The sequence below is a fragment of the Synchiropus splendidus genome, chromosome 9 (genome assembly GCF_027744825.2).
Source record: "Synchiropus splendidus isolate RoL2022-P1 chromosome 9, RoL_Sspl_1.0, whole genome shotgun sequence".
Lineage (NCBI taxonomy): Eukaryota > Metazoa > Chordata > Actinopteri > Syngnathiformes > Callionymidae > Synchiropus > Synchiropus splendidus.
In genome coordinates, this window is record NC_071342.1 from 23,909,365 (window position 1) to 23,926,967 (window position 17,603).

The following is a 17,603-nucleotide window of genomic DNA, read 5'->3' on the forward strand; positions in this document are numbered from 1 at the left end:
GCTAGAAATTCAGAAGTCACCTTTAACCTTTAACTGTCCCTGAGATTTAAACCCCTAGAAAGTCAAGTGAGTTTTTTTAACTCGACTGACAGCGGTCTATATGAATGAATAGACCCTTGCCCTGTTGTGAAATTGTGATTATTTATACCAGTCCTGTTTTTCAATTGGCTTATGTTTTTAAAATGAATTCCTCCACCCTTCCCAACATATTCGATACACTCACTCTTATGTCTTTAGAACCGTCCTGGTATCCTCAGAGATCAAGTGACAAGAGGATGCAAAACACACTGATACTACTTGATTCACATTGTGTGAAAAAGGCAGACAAACCTTTTGTGTCGAGGCCGCACGTCCTCCAGCTGTTCTGTGTTGAGCTTACCTCAAGCAGCAGGTGATGGCGCTCCACTCCTCTGGCGGAGCCTTGAGATTCTCTCGCACAGGTTTCTTTTAATTATGAGTGTCACACACGTTTGACCGAGGTGAGGCAGTTCTCATGTCATGTGAAGTATTATGGTTATTGCAATCACGCGTTCTAATAACCCGGTCAGTTATGAAACGAAAACAAAAAAGCAGTTCTATTATCTGTGTGATACCCGTATTAGAGATGCTCTCACTTACTCTTTCCCTCATGTTTGCTTCATACTTTGTTAGATCTTCTCCACTTCTGCATTACCCCCACAGAAACACTTGTATATCTCATAGCAACTTACTCTGAAACCCAGCGACTTGTTTCAGCCAGTCACCTTCTTGCTCCTACCAACGCTCGCCCCCCTGGTCATATGTAGGTGGTTATTCCTTCCTCGACTTCAGCTAATTACTCTCTTGGCAAACGACATTATATGATTCTTTACATTAGAATGCACTAATGTGTGATAATGCTTTCTGTTATCAACAGGCATTCCACTTGCTATCAGTCTATCTGTTTACCGTGACTACCGTCTCCCGCTCTCAGCATCAGTCTGCCTCTGCTTCCCTAGTGGCGTCCCCTCGGGCTCACACACTCATGAACACATGCATTAAGGTTGCCGTCACTGACAATGCAGCCCCATTGTCCCGCGCAAACAAAGGCTACAAACAAACAATTGACATGGAAATGGAGAGATGTAGCTCATTAGCGGGCGCTGCTTGTTTTGTTAATGGATAAAAGGGTGGTTTTAATAGCCCTCTGCCCCCCACCCCTCCCAATATGGAGCAGCCTGATTAACAGGAAACCCCGGGTAGGTGGAACAGTGACAGAGAAATGTCGCCTTGCTCTCCCCTATGTTAAGTGTGCTGGTGGGAGGTTCGGTTGTCTGCTGTATTATTCAGTACAAATTGTTATTGAAGCATTTTTTACTTTAAAAGGATCTGCAGGATCTTTGCATTTAAGTCCACTGTTTAAGAAAGTCTGTATGTATGTTAGCCGCTCAGAAACACTGTATGTAGTGGGAGGAGTAAGAAAAAGTATGATGTATTTCTGACATGACATTTTTAGAGTCGATTAAACCAAGAGAGTTATGAAAGACGCGACGAGTCACCCCTCTCATGTCAGGATTGATGAGAAAGGGTTTGACGTAGAAAGGATCTGTAGTTTCACCAGGATCTTTATTTCACGTTTTTGAAAGGTTTGTCTCTCACTATGGCTTCGCTGCTGCATGCATACTGTTGTTATAGGAGCTGTGTAACTCTACTGCTGCCTGCTGTCCTATTGATCTCATTGTGTTCAATGATAACAAATTACATAAAGTAAAGGTTGCGCCAGAAGATTGGTGATATACTTTCTCTTCGGTGCCTTTACTTTACATGTGTACACTATGTTGAGTCAGGTTACCACTCACTCACTCGCTCACTCACTGGTCTTTGTCACACAAGAGTCAAGTGTTGCATTTGTCCATTTTAGTTGTTCGGAACAGATCATTTTTGACCTGTTTCTGTCCCGTACACAAAAAACCTTCTGACGCTTGTGTTTCTTAGAACCAGCACGCACAAATTAAAAATCAATCACTCACCGTCCCAAGTCTCATCTTAGAACTCCCTTAATTGTTCTTGTTGTCTAAGCTGTTGGCAAATATGTGCTCGTCAGGTCACCAGCGGTGAAGTGTTGGCTGAGTTATGGCTCGTGACTCAGGTGTGCAGTTGTGTGTGTGTGCGCATGTGTGTGTGTAGAGGCCGGAGCTATCAGCTGGATCAGATTGAATTGGCTCCAGAATGACATTTCTGCCGTTACTCTGATGCTGACAGTTCAATACTGTATCTGTCTTGGAGCAGACTTTTGAACGTCTGGGTACACACCACCCGTGTTGTTGGGCTAAAGTGTTTGGTTCACTTGTCATTGAAACAAATGTGTTCAATCCGTCTTTGTATCTCCTTAAGCGTTCGACATTTTCATTTGATCTCCTGATCTCAGGAAGTTTAGCAACAGATGTGTGAAGAATAATATTATTAATTATTTTAATTATGAATATTTCATATTTTTAGGTCGGCTGCATCAATATTTAATGTATAGATACTTGGATGTGCTGCTGCATTTGTGACGTGTTCAATACTCAAATTTTCTGATTTCGCTTTGTTTGGACATTGACTCACATTTAAAGTCGCTGAAAAAGTCAGAGGCTGGTGGACCTTCAGATCTTAGTCACTTAAAGTTCTCTACAGAATGTGATCATCTCTTTCACTGACTGTTGTGTTTGAGTCTGTGTGCCGTTGTTCTTGGCTGTCGGTCTGATCCTGCACGTGGAAGAAGTCGTGTGCCCATCGACATGTGTATGTTTGCAGGAGCGGGATGCTGAGCGACGGCGACAGCTGAGAGAGCGAGCGAGGCAGTTGATCGCTGAGGCGCGGTCGGGAGTCAAGATGTCTGACATGAGTCTGCTTGATGCGTCCACTTTTGAGAAGGCCAAGGGCAGCAAAGGCGCCCCCTCTGGAGGTTAGTGTCCAGTCCTTTCATCAACTGCATCCAAACTTCGTAAAGATGTTGTCGGGAAGACGACAGAGACACTCTCCGAAGTCTCACATCTCGCTCATGCTCATTTTCAAAGTCACACCAACACACTCATGCACACATGCTATTACTCACATTTCCATTATGTTCTCTAAAGGGGTTCTGCTTAATCCTCTGAGAGAAACAAAATGCCATTTTACAATGGCCGAGGGTCTGAAAAGCTCCAACCTCATATTCAGAACGGCAATTTACTCCGCAGCTCCTCCCTCGCCGCCCTCACACTGAAATTGTTAATCAACACATTGTGCGGCCAATTTATCCTCAAAGTGCCAACAAGCAACGACGGCTTGTCAGGGCCGAAATTCACATTCCCCACTGCTTTCCATTTCCTAGAAATTGGGGTTATTATGATAATGACCATTATTAGGCGTCTCTATTTATTTGTTTCTGATACGGCCGCTCTGGATCTGGCTGCTGCACTGGAGTTGGTTTGATGGCGTGGAAGTGCGGACGAGAGCAGTTGTGGGAAAGTTAGAGGCCTCAATCACCGCACGTTACTCCTGCCACCGATCCCTTTGACTATTTTGAAGACAACATGACTCCAGATATTCCATCATTATTAAGCCATCCTCTGTGAGTGCTGTAGACAGAGACGCCGAGCGAATTACTCTCGGGGTCTGAGAGGAAAAATAAGCTGCTCGTTTGCTTTATCGTTGAAGTTAGTAAGTGAATATACTGCAATACACAGCATCATTCTTTGGCTGTTTTGATGACAGCCATGTTGCTAAATTAGCCACATTGTAATTACCACTTCATGTCACCAACTGAACTCTGTGTCCATCAAAAACGTTATTAGTATGATTGATCAGCATTTTGTTTGTCTTTTCTCTTATTTCAGTCACATTTGCGTTGAAGCAGGCTTTTAGCGAGCATTCTAAGACACCCATTGTTTAGTTTCTCATGTTTGTCAGACGCCCCTGTAGCCTGGTGTGACTTAAGACTATTTACCTCTGGAAGAGCTGTGGTTATAGTGTAAAAGTGGTTGTACTATAAAATACTTTAGTAATGCTACGTGTTACTGCTGCCCTTCAGTGACCGATTTATTCATGTACTGTAGCTGTATGGAATGCAAAAGTGCCAATATTCGAGATAAAAACTAATAGGAAATATAGGTAATAGAGATAGAAACATGCAATGTCGGAATAAATAAAGGTGGTGCCGTAATACATATAACAAAATACATTTATATAGAAATTAAACGTGTATTTTTGTCCTTGTTTATTTCCAGATTTATTTCGGAATTTTGGCACCCCTGGTATTCCACATGGTCCTAGAAGAACTTGATGCTTTTTTGATGAAGGTTCTGTGATCCCTATGTAGACACCTCAGGTTATAATGCAGCCTGTCATTCAGTTCTACACAAATCCTTCGTCTTAAGTCACAACAGATTTTGTCTCAGTCATAATTGGTCTTAATGTGAGTGAGAATGCTGGCAGAGCGATTTACCCTGGGCTGTCACTTTGTTTTTTTTCAAACTATGATAAAAATATATCTCTTACAATTCAAGTTGAAGCCAAGAGAGGCCATGGTTTTGTGCATGTAGACAAAGCCTCTGGTGAAGTGCTCAACCAGGTTTTATGTAAAACTAAAGCAGTGAGGTTTGAAACTGGAGGATTCTTTTTTAAAGTTGAGGGCGGAATCCGTCTGATGAAATGAACAAACAAGACGGCGAGGGAACAAAGGGGCTGAGGTGGAGGACGGTAGCACTTGATTTATTTGCTCTTTCAGCTGTTCTGAATTGCACTAATTGTTGATCTCATTAAAAATGGAGTTGGAGCAACCAACTGAACAAGGGAGGTGGTGGTGAGAGAAACGCTGTGGGCTGTGATACACAAGGCCTGCCGAGCAGAACGGCTAATCCTGGCCCCTGTCTCTCTCCGTCTTCCCTCTCCCTCTCTCCCCTCGACGCCATTCACGGTCCTTTAATGCAGCTAGGCCTGCCCCCTCCAAGTGTCTGCCCCCAAAGAAACTTTCCAAACTCCGTCACCATGGTCTCCCATTAATTAGAGCCCCGCCAGTCACGCAGGAATGGCGCGAGCTCGCACGCTCCATGTCGCGACCAGCAAATCACTAAGTAAAACAAGAAATGCTGATTCCTTTCTTAATTCTCTTTCTCCATTCAGTCGCTGTTTCTTTCCAACTGGGTCGAACAGAAGCAGCCTTTTTTATGGTTGTTGTGGAGTTGTTTTTCTTCTGAAGGTTATCCATGTAGCTGCTGTGTTCCTTTTTTCATGTTTTCCATTTCCTTTCATCCTAATGGGCGGATGCTGTTTTTCATTGGTCTCCTCCTGAGAATGAATGGAGCCTGTGCTGATGTGTTGTTTTTGTTCTCCCCTGTTTTCTTTCTTAAATAGGCGCCAATAAAATCTTCACGTCTAGTGGCGTTGAAGCGATTTAACACCAGATGTATGTCTAAATATTCTCCATACGATCAGTGAAGAAGTGGATGGAGGTGGTTCAACAATGGCTTGTTGAGGGACATCCTCGTCTTTTGATTTAAATGTGTGTGTGTGAGCTAACCGACTCCTTGCTTTCATTTCACAAGTTTCTTATTGACATCTTCTGCTGTCTGAATCCTAACCCACAGATGTTTTGGACGGATCAAGTGGTGACAATGAAGGTGTTAAAAAGGGTGAGGACGGGGAGCTGCTTTTCCATTTTGATGCCGGTGATGATGAGACCGCGGCTGCTACCTCATCTGCTTCCGCTCTGGTTACTAACCCGCTGTCACTGGAGGGCCTTCTGTCGACTCTGCCCGGCACACAGGAGCCCCTGGATCTTACTAACCCCAGCTCTGAGCTAACACCCTTGGGTAAAACACCTGCTTGAGGCTGTGTGGTGTTGCATGACCTTTCATGACCTTGAGTGTCTTTCCTCACTGGGTGAATGTGCACTGTTTGGAGTTCACTGTTGAGTTCTTCTTGTCTCTTTTTGTTCTAGTTCTTACTCTCTTCTTCTTCTTGTTCTTACTCTCTTCTTCTTTTAATTTATTATACATTAATTAATCAGGCAATTAATTTGAAATGAACATTATGAAATGTGTCGCATGTATATATGATTGTTTGAAGGTTAACTCGCATAAAATGGTAAAATAAAGAGTTCACTTCTTTCATTTTGAAAAGAACATCCACACACACACAACCATGTTCATGTTCCCTGGCTTCAGCCCTTCAGTCACTGTGTCCAGTATTAGTGTTTTGAACGCTGGTGCTTAAACGCAGTCTTGACCTGACATCCCATTAGCCTCCTGTACCCTGAAGCCTTCCTCTGTTGCTCCTGAGGAACTTTGAAAAACACATTTGTCACCAGCGCCACGTTGTCGACGGCCGTTTTCCCATTTTGTACTTGTAATTACTCAACTTTTTTAAGTGCTCCCCTGACAACAAATACAATCATATCTTCAGGAAAAGCTTTTGCCCCAATCGTCACAAGTAAACTAATTAGCCTGTTTTAATTAAAAGTATTTTTACATGCAAACACACACACCTTTTTCTGCTGATGAGTGATAGTGAGGAGCAGAGGCAAAGACCAAACAAAACAAACATGAAAACAGACCATCTTTTGAAGTGGAGTGTCTCAGCGTCTTCTGTACTCTGCTTCTTTAATGTCACTTGACTTTAAAGTTAGAATAAAAACTCGTTTTTGGACCACCCTTTACTTTCCCTCTCTCCTCTTAGTCATGCTCTTCTTTCCATCTTCAACATGTTGGCACTGATACCGGAGGTGTTAGGGTTAGTTACATTTCTCTTGGGTGAAAGCAGTTGATGCCGTTTTGAATCAATCAGTATTTTGTCATGTTGCACTATCCATACACATCATATAGGAACACAAAGTTCTTTGCACAGTGAAATAGCAGGCTATATGCAGATACTGTATGTTGAACAAACACATGAGCACAGTCAGGGTGTGCAGCCTGAACCAAGCAGCAAGTTCAGCGGGGCGCGGTGATGCGTCCACGTCAGGAGGTCACTTCAGTGGTGGAAGTTTGTGATGAGAAGCGAGTTCCGAACCCTAGATACTGTAGATCATCGACATACATGATTCAGGAGTCCCAGAGTTCATATCCATCCATCTGCAGATGCTAAGCTAACGTTTAACCAGTAAAATGATGAAAATGATGCTTCGAGATGATTTATAGGAGAGATAACAGACATGAAATATCTTAATGAAGACTTTATTTCCGGCCATTTTTTTGGTATTTGGCTGTCATTCCATCAGAATTTCATCAGAATATTAATGTTAATGGCATAAACATATTTTAATTCTATGTGGCTTGTTGTTTGTCTGTCTATGGTTCATGCAGCAAGATGTAAAATTGGGATTATCAGATGATTTGTCCGGTTCCGGACCCTTCACTTCACCATTGGCATTGGTGTGTGGAGTAACTGGTGTCTTGTTGTCATGTGAATAGTGAAATGGGAACGTTATTTGTCCATTCAAAATGAGAAGGAACTCATGACAGTAGCTGGAGGCTGCAGAGAGTTGGGTTCATGCCCTTAGATGATCGTTTTAAACTAAAATGTTTCACAGTGCAAGACAATATGTGTTGGCCTTCCTGAAGTGTGTGAATCCCTCTGTGTGTGTGTGTCTGTGTGCATGACGAGGGGGGAGGTGACGCACGGAAAGGTTGCCCTCCTGCTCTTTCATCTTCCTCAGTGCATTGGTCTGGCCTGGCAGGGAGGCTGCTGGAACCAGTCCTTGGAACATAGAGCGGTGCACAGCGACTTGGAGTCAGCAAGAGTGAGAGAAGTCAGTGAGGAAATAGGAGCGAGAGGAAGGCGTCCAAGTGTGAGGGAAGAGCAGCGATGAGACAGCAGGAGGTTGTTTGAAACTATGCTGTCGGATAATTGCTGAAGGAAATAAGATTCTGAAGGGGATTAGTCAGGTGTATTGTATTAAACTTTAAATGTAATATGGTGAGATTTTATTCTTTAAAGTTTGGTATTAAAAGAGGGACAATTGTGCCAAAAACTCAGTCCACTTAGCTCGGACATAGACAACATACTTCATATTCGTTTAATCCACCCAATACCCAATGTAAGAAAACAACACCGCCTTTTTATCATGAACAGGGCAATGGATTCATGTCACGTGCAATTTTTATGACAGCTTTATATTGAATTAGAAAAAAAATGTTCGAAACTTGACAACAAAAACTAAAACAGATTGGCTTGATGTACTTTTCAATGGACGAAAAACAGTCGTTTTATGTGGCTCTTAACATCTGTAAACTCTATTGCCGTGTCAAACAAAAAAAGTATCGGAAGGAGCATAAGATTCATGCTTTCCCATTCAACTAGCTGATTAAAGACTGGACCTCATAAAAGTTGACCAATGTTACCCTGCCGACCATTGCACCATTGTCCGATGTTACCTACTTCATAGCTCTAAACTCTTGAATGGTATTTCTTCTATTTTTTTTAATTTTTTTTTTTACTAAGGTTGTGTTTGTCCCAAAAATCCAGGTGCTAACGTGAAGACTGTGGACCTGAAGCTGAAGAAAGTGGTGGAAGTGAAACCAAGTGGAGCGCTCTCTCCTTCATCCCCGTCCTCCACCTCCTCTTCCTCTTCTCCCACAGCCTCATCCACCTCACCACTCAGCCCTGCCGATGGATCAGAGGTACAAGTTTTACTTCTCTCTCCTTTTATCTGTCAATCTTTGTTTGCCATCAAAGGGTCAGCCCAATCAATTTGCTACTATTGACCCCAGTAGTCAATCAGCTGACCCTGTGCTCGACGTCAGCCCGTTGCTGCGCTTCATCTTCTCTCCAAGAGTTGTTTCTAAAGCCGCAATGTGCACGGCAGCATCATAATTCTCTGCATGTGGCTGCCCCCCCTCTATTGAATGACCTTTTCAGACTGTTGTTGTGGACAAACGGGTCCGGTCGCTGTGATTCACTGCCGCCGTTTATACCTTGTAATGAGAATATCACCAGCGCCGGTCTGAACATCTGTTTAATTGATTGGCAGTGTCAATAGGAATAAGGTGAGTGTGTCGTAGGAGTGAAACCCTTGGTTCTTATGGCGACGCACTGCGTCTTTGATCATCGATTCATATAAACTCCCTCTTGTGTTCAAAGCCTTAAAGGCTTAGTCCTTTCCTGCCTGTGGAGGGCAGATGTGAGGATCTTTCCACTTGACCCACCCTGAAGTAGGATCACCGTTTGCTCGACCTCTAAAGTGATCCACCTGAGAACCGATCGTTGATCCTGCTCCCTGTCTAGTTATGACTGTAGAAAAGTTTGGATCCTTCGACATAACTGATGTTACTAAAAAATAATAATAAAATACTTATTTAGTTATATATATATATATATATAGAGAGAGAGACAGAGAGAGAGAGACACAGAGAGAGAGAGAGAGAGAGAGAATGTATATAGAGTTGCGTATTTGGGAGTAATGTTTGTATCTCTATCCTTGTGGGGACCTCTCATGGCCATCACCCTTTCCCCAGGTTCACCCCATAAACCCAACCATCCAAAACGCATGGCTAGCCTGAATCAGGACTCCTTGACCTTTTGAGGACCAGTCAAATTGTCCTCGCTAGATCAGTGTGTTGTCAAGGATTGGTCCAGATTATAGAATATTTGTATTTTGTGGGGACCACTCATTGGTCTCACCATCCAAATGGATAAACTTAACCAGGGCCTCAACCAAACTTAGACTCCAGACAGAGAAAACTCATGCTGTCTCCACCCCCATAGATGATCGAAGCTGAAATTGAACAGACAACCTTCATGAGACCGTGTTGCCTTGTTATTGACTTTTTTTTAAAATCTGATTTGAAATGTCCCCACAAGATTCAAGTGATTGCCCATGTTCTGACTCCAGCCCCATTCCACCTGGTATTAGCAACTCCATTCTGGTCTGTTGGACCCTGTAGGTGTGTGGTGTACAAATCTCTTTGACCATGTATGTCAGTCTTTTTTGGGTGTTGTGCGACTGCAAGAATTATCCATCACAGTGATTTCTCAAGTAACAAGTTATGATAACAAGCGTTTCCTGGTTCCCATTTGCTCCCGAGATTTTAATTGGCTCAACTTGATTTGACAGAGGGTTAAAGTGGAAAGCGGCAGACTAATGGACAAAACCGAGTGAGGACAGACTAATTGCTCACATTGTTTTTGAAAGTCAATAATCTGCAGCTAAACTAACAAGTCCCCATCTTCAGCTCGCCACCCCACCACCACCATCTCCACTTGCCACCCCGCTCGCCCAGCTCCACTATCTGCCGCCGTTTCAAGCGGCGGAACATGTCTGCCCTAATTGTGGAGTTTATTACACGTTTCAGCTGTCTTATTAACGCCACCGTCGAGCTCGCCCCGAGTCGCTTTCTTTTCCACTCGGCTTGGCACATTTGGGGGCGCGGTAATAAAGCATTTCTGCGCGCTGTTCGTTTTGATAGTCGGAGAAGCAGGCGTGCGGCTTTTTAACACATGCTCACTTTGAAAACAATAGCGTTTCTGCATAATTTGAATATATTTTCTGGCTCTGGGTTTTGTTGAAAGTCAAGTTAATTGCTGCCTTTTTGTTTCTCTCATGAGGGAGGCGGGGAATGTTAGCTGGGCCACAAACAAACAAACAAATCAGAAGTCTAACCCTAACCCTATTGGTGTGGTGTTAAACTGAGCGCTCGGATGAAATCGAACTCCTCCGTGACACCATTCACTTTACACCCAACATTGTGCCCCACTTCCCCTCCCCTCATCCTGACTAATTTGGGGTTAATGAGGTTTAATGTTACATTACGTATGAATTAACTCCAAGAACACTACTTTAACACAACTTGGAGCCCTTGTATTACAATAGATTACTTGGTAGATGTTTTCGTGTGATTAAACAAGTTAGCAAAAGGAATTGATCACTTGCTATGCTAAGGCATTGTTATCCAAAAAAGCTATACTGAATTTTTTTTTTTTTTGTCGGGGTGGGGGGTTCAATCAGAACTCAGCCTGTAACATTATAAAAAATCTTGACTGAACAACAAAGGCATGAAGAAAGCAGAAGGCAGGAGCCGGGATTGTTGCACCACGTGTGTGAAACGGAGCCCTGGGGTTGTCAAACCTCGCAACTGTGGTGTCAACAACTCAACAGTCTCCCTGCCTCTTGGGCTGGTGCTGTCGGACAGGTTCTGGTTCCCACAATGGTTCTCTCTCAGTTTTGGCTGATTGTTTGAGTGCATTTATATTTAAATATTTGAGTGACAGCAAACTACTTGTCTCACCTTAACAGCCACCACTGAGGGCAGAGGTGCAAAAACAAACAGTGTATTAATGAGTATTAATGAGTAAGTTGCTGCGTTAATATTTAACTTTAATTGTTATTATTGTGCTTGTTTTTTGTATCCTCGGTTCCCTGTCTGTGTATATGCCCTGGTATGTTACTGATGAAATGAAACCACTAAATATTATTTGTTTTCTGACAATTGCATCTACAAACCCTGGCATTACAAGTGGCTTTGTGAAGGTGTGAATTTTAATACACATCAAATTGTGTATTAGCAGGAAGGAATCTGTCATCATGAACTTATTTAAATTTGGGTTGCGTGTTTTCGAGACAATTTGTTGATTAAAATAATTGCCCTCAAAATATTAGCCATTAATACATCATTAATGACTCAATATTTGGAGGTCGGTGTGCTGTTTTATGGGAGGTTTAGTGTTTTGTGTTTTTGACAGAACAACGCGGAGGAGTTACGAGCCGAGCGATTACGCAGAGCCACAGAGAGGTTACGCAGTCCTGTGGTCTTCAACAAGGACGCCGCCGTCAGAAAGACTCAGCTCAAGTCCTTCAGTCAATATGTGGAGAGTCGACCAGGTGGGTGTCCAGTACAGCAACTCACAAACAAACACCCAGTATTTGCACTGAGGGCGGGGTAAACATGGACGGACGCGTACTGTAATTAAAGTCACACGTTTACCTGACATTCTGGACAATGGTCAATTAAACTGGTCAGTTGAAAAGAAACAGAGCGATAATACGAAATGTACTCATTCTATGACAATGTATTTACAGAAAGTGAGTTTGTTAAGAACGTACGCACACTTTAATTCCATTCACACCTGCCAGTAATTAACAGGGACAGTGCTGGTCATTGTGTGGCTCCGAGCCACAGTCTGCATCTCTGTCTGCAGCGTTGATGTTCATTTAGAAACTGATGATTAGGGGGTTTTGTTGTATTACATTTATCATACTCTCTTACGTACACATTTGTTCTCTTTACCTCTCTTGTATGTCTCTTATATTGTCATTGTTTAATCAGACACACTTCACTTCAAATCCAATAAACCTTTTCCCCGATATATTTAGCATGCAACAGTCATGTTTTTAAAAACCCTCACATGGTATTATGTCCTGAAGGTTGTAAAACATCTGTGCTTTTTAAAATATATTAGTTATTTCCTTGTGTTTAATGTTGTCTTTTGATATCTTCTTTTCTTTTATTTCTTTTGTCCACCCCATTTAAAAAAATAGCCTAATTTATATTTTTATTTTTCTGCCTCACTTTTCTTTCTTTCAATGTTCTCTCTATGGAATTTTCAACGAATTACACACACATCACATGGACTACAAACTGAAAGTATTGTATAAAAAACAAATATTCTAAATAATAATAATAATAATAACAATTTCCCTCCTGCCGTCACTCTAATTCTGCAGGTGACAATGTCTGTGGTCTCAGTAGGTGTCCACCTTTAACAAGTGTTGGTGAGGAATACAAGAGAAGCAGTCTTTTGTGTTATTGTGCCTCGGTTTTCACTTTATAACTGAATATTTTAATTCATTTCAACTCTCTGCTGCATTTTCAGCGCATATTATTGTAGGTATGTTCGTCAACGTTGTATTCACTTTGGGTTTCGTACATTTGTCTTCGATTGATACATGGTTGGTTATACATATTCTGATTTGTGAGGGGGAAATACATGTTGCCTTAAATGTGGAGTGTCCATCTGCCTCTGATACTGAGAACTCTGAGGTTGGTTCGGGTTATTTACCAGTTTAAACCGGTGTTTAAATTAACAATGTACTTTTGTGGTTTATCTCTTGTCTTCAGAGGTGAGAAGGCAGAAGTCTGTTCCAGAAGATCTGAAGAAAGCTGAGGAGGAGAGGGACTCTCCTACTGAGATCGACATTCTGAGGACGTTTGAAGAGGAGGTGTGTATCTTTTTATATCTTCCTGAAAAGAGTCAGTAGAAATGTCCTCACAGTCCACTTCTTCTCGGCTCATGTAGACGTGACTGCTCCTGTCTTAAGTTCCCATCCACATCTAAATATGAATAAGCAGGAATGAGCCTCAGCCACTATTCGATTAGATGAGTCTGACTCATGACTCTTGGCAAGGAAGCTGATGGAATGCAGAGTGAGTCACTGCTGCTTGTGGAGATTTAAGGCTTATTTTCTAGTCCTGTTAAGAGAGTAGAGCTGAGCCAAGAGGCTACACCTCACCTTAGTTCCCTCACCAGTCGTCTGGAATGTGGAAGACCCTCCAGCTTGAGTTTGTGGGATCACATTTGTAGTGTTCCCACAGAATATATTAGGCAGTGGTTGTACACACCAGAGTACAACAGATTAAATATTTTGGACTTCTGGAATTAGAAGCTTCTCAATACGTCAATGAACAAGCAAACACAAATGCAGGCACACAACTTTCCTCTTGAGAAACAACTTGTCGAGTCATCAGTTTGCCTCCATCATTGCGACAGTTAGTTCATGAGCGCATGAGTGCAGGTCCTCAAGTGTGCACAAATATCCCCACTGTCTTCCTGTGTTTGAACAAAGTGTGTGTCTCTTCTTTGAGTGTGTTTGCCACTGGAGAGTGAATCTCTCTCATCCTGGCAGCCCTCTGCTATCCTCGACCCTGTACCCTCCACCTCAGTCCCCTGTGCTCAAACACACACACACACACACACACACACACGGAAACACTTGCCCTCCTCCTCCCGCTGCTGGGGCCCCAGGGTTAATGGGTGTTCAACCTTTCCATTATCCCGATCAGCCAAGAATTACCTGCTGAATGATGTTTGCATTAATATAATATATATGGTAATTTCCCTCCTCTTAATTACGGCTGGGCCGAGCGCGGCAAGGGGAGTGGGCTGATCATGTGTAAAATTGATTTGCCAAGGAAAAATATGGTGATAGAGCGAGAGCGCGCAAGGAGGAGGGAGACGAGGCTACTGGGAGCCGGCACACACACAGACACACACACACACACGCAGGCTAAAAATGCTGGCTTGGGTAGAATGACGGCACGCGAAAAAAAGTTTCTCTCTCTCCTACACGCTAGTTCTTCTTCCCATTAAGAAAAACCTAGAGCATCAGCAATAAAATGGAGATATTTTTTCAGATGCATCCGCAGGAGCAAATTTGAATGAACATAGAGAAGAGGGTTTTTCTGAGAATAGCAAGCAGCTGGACGGAGAAAAGGTGAGAGGGGGTCAGGAGTTGCCGGCATTGTGTGTGTGTGTGTGTGTGTGTGTGTGTGTGTGTGTGTGTGTGTGTGTGTGTGTGTGTGTGTGTGTGTGTGTGTGTGTGTGTGTGTGTGTGTGTGTGTGTGTGTGTGTGTGTGTGTGTGTGTGTGTGTGTGTGTGTGTGTGTGTGTGTGGCAGGGTTGTCATACTGAGCTGTAGAACAATTATGACTCAAAATTGATGTGTTACTTGAGTAAAGTGAAGAGTGTGTTTCCCTCTGTAGACGTCTGTTTCATGCTCAGGCGATCCATGATGACTGCTGTAAATAACTTTCTATACAATCCTTTAGTCGGTAAACATTAACAAGCTTTCATCACAGCGTATTAACAGGACACATGCAGTCACAAATGTTTTCACCAAGTTTTGCCATTTGGTAAATAAAAATGTTGAGGCAGGACAAGTGTTTAGGGGTGTGCAACAGGCCCCTGCTGTGCCTCTGACTTTTTCAACTTTTCATTTTTGTCTCCTGCCGTTCCCCATCAGGTGTTGCCACAAGTCATGTGTCCTTGTCCTGTCGTCATCATTCTCACTCCTCACTCCTCACATCTTTGGTGATCACATTCTTATATTGAGTGGTGCCTCCATTCTTAACATTTTTTACATTGAGGTCACCATGACTGTGGAGTTCTCTCTCCAGTTCCAAGATTGATTCTACTGACAGAAAATAGAAGGAAACACTCTCAGACTCCTGGTACGTTGATCAGAGGGGAGCAACTTTTCCGACTGATCAACATCAGGCTCGAAAGTTCGAGGTTACCTTCGCACCTCAGTGTGCTTTGATGAACCAGCTTCTACAACCAGGTTTGATGAGGTGAAGCCCTTGTTCAGCCGCATACTCATGGTCACCTGACCAATAGCAGCAGAGTAGGTGTGGTCACGTTATACTATCAATTGGCTCGGACTCCACAGTGTGAGGACTTGTCTATTAAAGAAGACAAATCACAATCAGAGTGGAGATGTTATCAGGAAGCTCAGGGGGACTCAGGTTTGTGTCCTTTTCAAGGGGCATTTTGTTTGAGTTCAATTCTAGAACACCTAAATAAAGAAATAAATTATGCATTTATTACCTCAAATCTATGTTAATCTTCAAAATATTTTGTTCTGTGTTGTTTATTAGTTAATTGTTCATTTACATTTTAAACATTTTAAGTTGAACATAATTGTGTTACGAGTTAAAAATTTGGTCACCTGCTTCATTTATTATTTATTTTTTGAACCCACTAATTTGCTTCATATAAGGTTATTTTGATATTATTCTATGTTAAAATGTACTTTTATTTTTATTTTAAGAGAGTTGCATTTACTGTGTGTATTTTGGTCAGTAGAAAAATCTGGCCTCTCTGTGTCTGAAGAAATTGGTCTGAGCAAAGGAAATGGGATTCAGTGCTCCCATAATACAATATCATATGTCTTAGGTGAGATATTTGATCATTGGCTTTTCTTTTTTTTCCAGTTCACCTTTTTCTACATTTCACTATATGATACCAGATTTTTCCCGTCTAATAAGAAAATAATTACAAATAATTTACACACACAAAAAGTACACACAACTACACAAAAAGTACACCAAAGTACTGGTACACACACAGCTCATGAAGAAGTGCTGACAGAATTCTAAGCAGTGTATCAATTAAGAATCCGTGTGATATAATAGTTATGAAATAGTCATGTAACATGTCAAAGGACACGTTTTTGATGTTTGTTATGTATCATGTGTTAACGAGTGAAACTGAAAAGTCAAGTCTGGTCTCCTGTCCACTGCATTGCACCCAGAGACAGAGACTGTTGTTTACATCATATGACCGATTAATAATCGCCTATTGACAGTACCCTACATCTGTTAGAGTAGAGCGACCTTAGATGGGGAGAACATTCAGGGTTTGAAGTATTTATTCATGTGGAGCAACACTGCTCACCTCTAAACCATCAAGATTCTCACGTTGATAAATTCTTATTGATTGTTTTTGTCATTTCTCAGCTTTTCTTCCTCACCTTCTTGCTTCATTCAACCCTCAGTTCTTTCTCATCCACCGTCATCCCTCCATCTCGCCGTCCAACTCTGTTCAACGCGATATCGAGCTACTCCTCTTTTTCTTTAGTAACCATTCTTTTTCTCTTTCCCTCTCTCCCGGATGACAGAAGGCGTTCAAAGACACCAGTCAGTATGTGGTTGGGGAGCTGTCTGCGCTGGAGAGCGAGCAGAGGCACATCGACGCCCGAGCAGCGCGCGTGGAGAAGAGGCTGCGCTATCTCATGGACACAGGTACCCCAAGCCCAATTACACTGGAAAAACTGTTTTGGCAAATTGAGCGTACGCGCACACATACACAGGCACGTGTTTGTGTGCGTGTGTGTGTGTTTGTTTGAGAGAATCTTTGAAGCCCCCCACCCCACCCCACCCGTCTCCTCCTCTCAGTTGAATGTTGCGCGACAGAGCACTGGGTGGATATGAAAGGCGGGGATGGAGGGGGTTTGGGAGGAGATGGGTGGGTGCAGAGGGGTAGAGGGGGGAGTGAGTCTTGGGGATGGGAGAAGAAGGGAGACCTCTCTGGGCTGGGGTGATAAGGGAGCCCTTCATGGGGGAAACGATAACTGGGTGCGATAGTAGAGCCCCAGCCGTAGACTCCGCTGTAGCCGCTTGCCAGCCAGCCAGCCAGCCAGCCTCCACACTATTGAACAGTGCGCTCAGCCATGCACGGCTACACACATACACCCTCCTTCCCCTAGTACATATCTGGCCTTCATTGATATGCTCTATAAGGAAAGACGGGGTGAGTTAAATGGGAGGAGAGCGGGAGAGGCAGGAAAATGTAAAAAAAAAAAAAAAAAAAAAATGCGACACAACACAAGCATTGACACAGTTCAGAAATCCAAGACAGACACACACAAATGCTTACACACTCACGCATTAAAACGTTACAATCTGGTTTGGCGTACAGAAGATTCGGCAGGGCGTTTTTTTTTCTTGCGAGATTTGGCTGCGAGTAAAGCCTTGTTAAGACATGAGACAGTGTCCCGTGCCAACTGCCAGGCCTCGGCTGGGTTAAGCCCCGAACTGAAATCGGGAGAAAAGCGCCCCATTTGTGATTAAACCGTCCCCAAAATGATAGGGTTCAGGAGGTGTTGAATTTTGGAGTTTGCAAATGGTCTGA

At 42.9% G+C, this 17,603-nt stretch overlaps 1 protein-coding gene across 6 annotated transcripts in view; it reads left to right on the forward strand.

Annotated features, from left to right (window-relative positions):
- The window catches only part of ehbp1 (EH domain binding protein 1), a 122,880-nt gene that overhangs the window by 72,131 nt on the left and 33,146 nt on the right, over window positions 1–17,603 (forward strand). For 2 of the 6 annotated variants that reach the window (XM_053875732.1, XM_053875735.1), the window contains 6 exons: window positions 2,755–2,905; window positions 5,568–5,792; window positions 8,446–8,600; window positions 11,659–11,797; window positions 13,035–13,135; window positions 16,591–16,714. In XM_053875732.1, the coding sequence (XP_053731707.1) occupies window positions 2,755–2,905; window positions 5,568–5,792; window positions 8,446–8,600; window positions 11,659–11,797; window positions 13,035–13,135; window positions 16,591–16,714 (895 nt within the window). The remainder of the gene's footprint in view (window positions 1–2,754; window positions 2,906–5,567; window positions 5,793–8,445; window positions 8,601–11,658; window positions 11,798–13,034; window positions 13,136–16,590; window positions 16,715–17,603) is intronic. The other 4 variants (XM_053875737.1, XM_053875738.1, XM_053875733.1 and 1 more) reach the window with 3 other exon arrangements.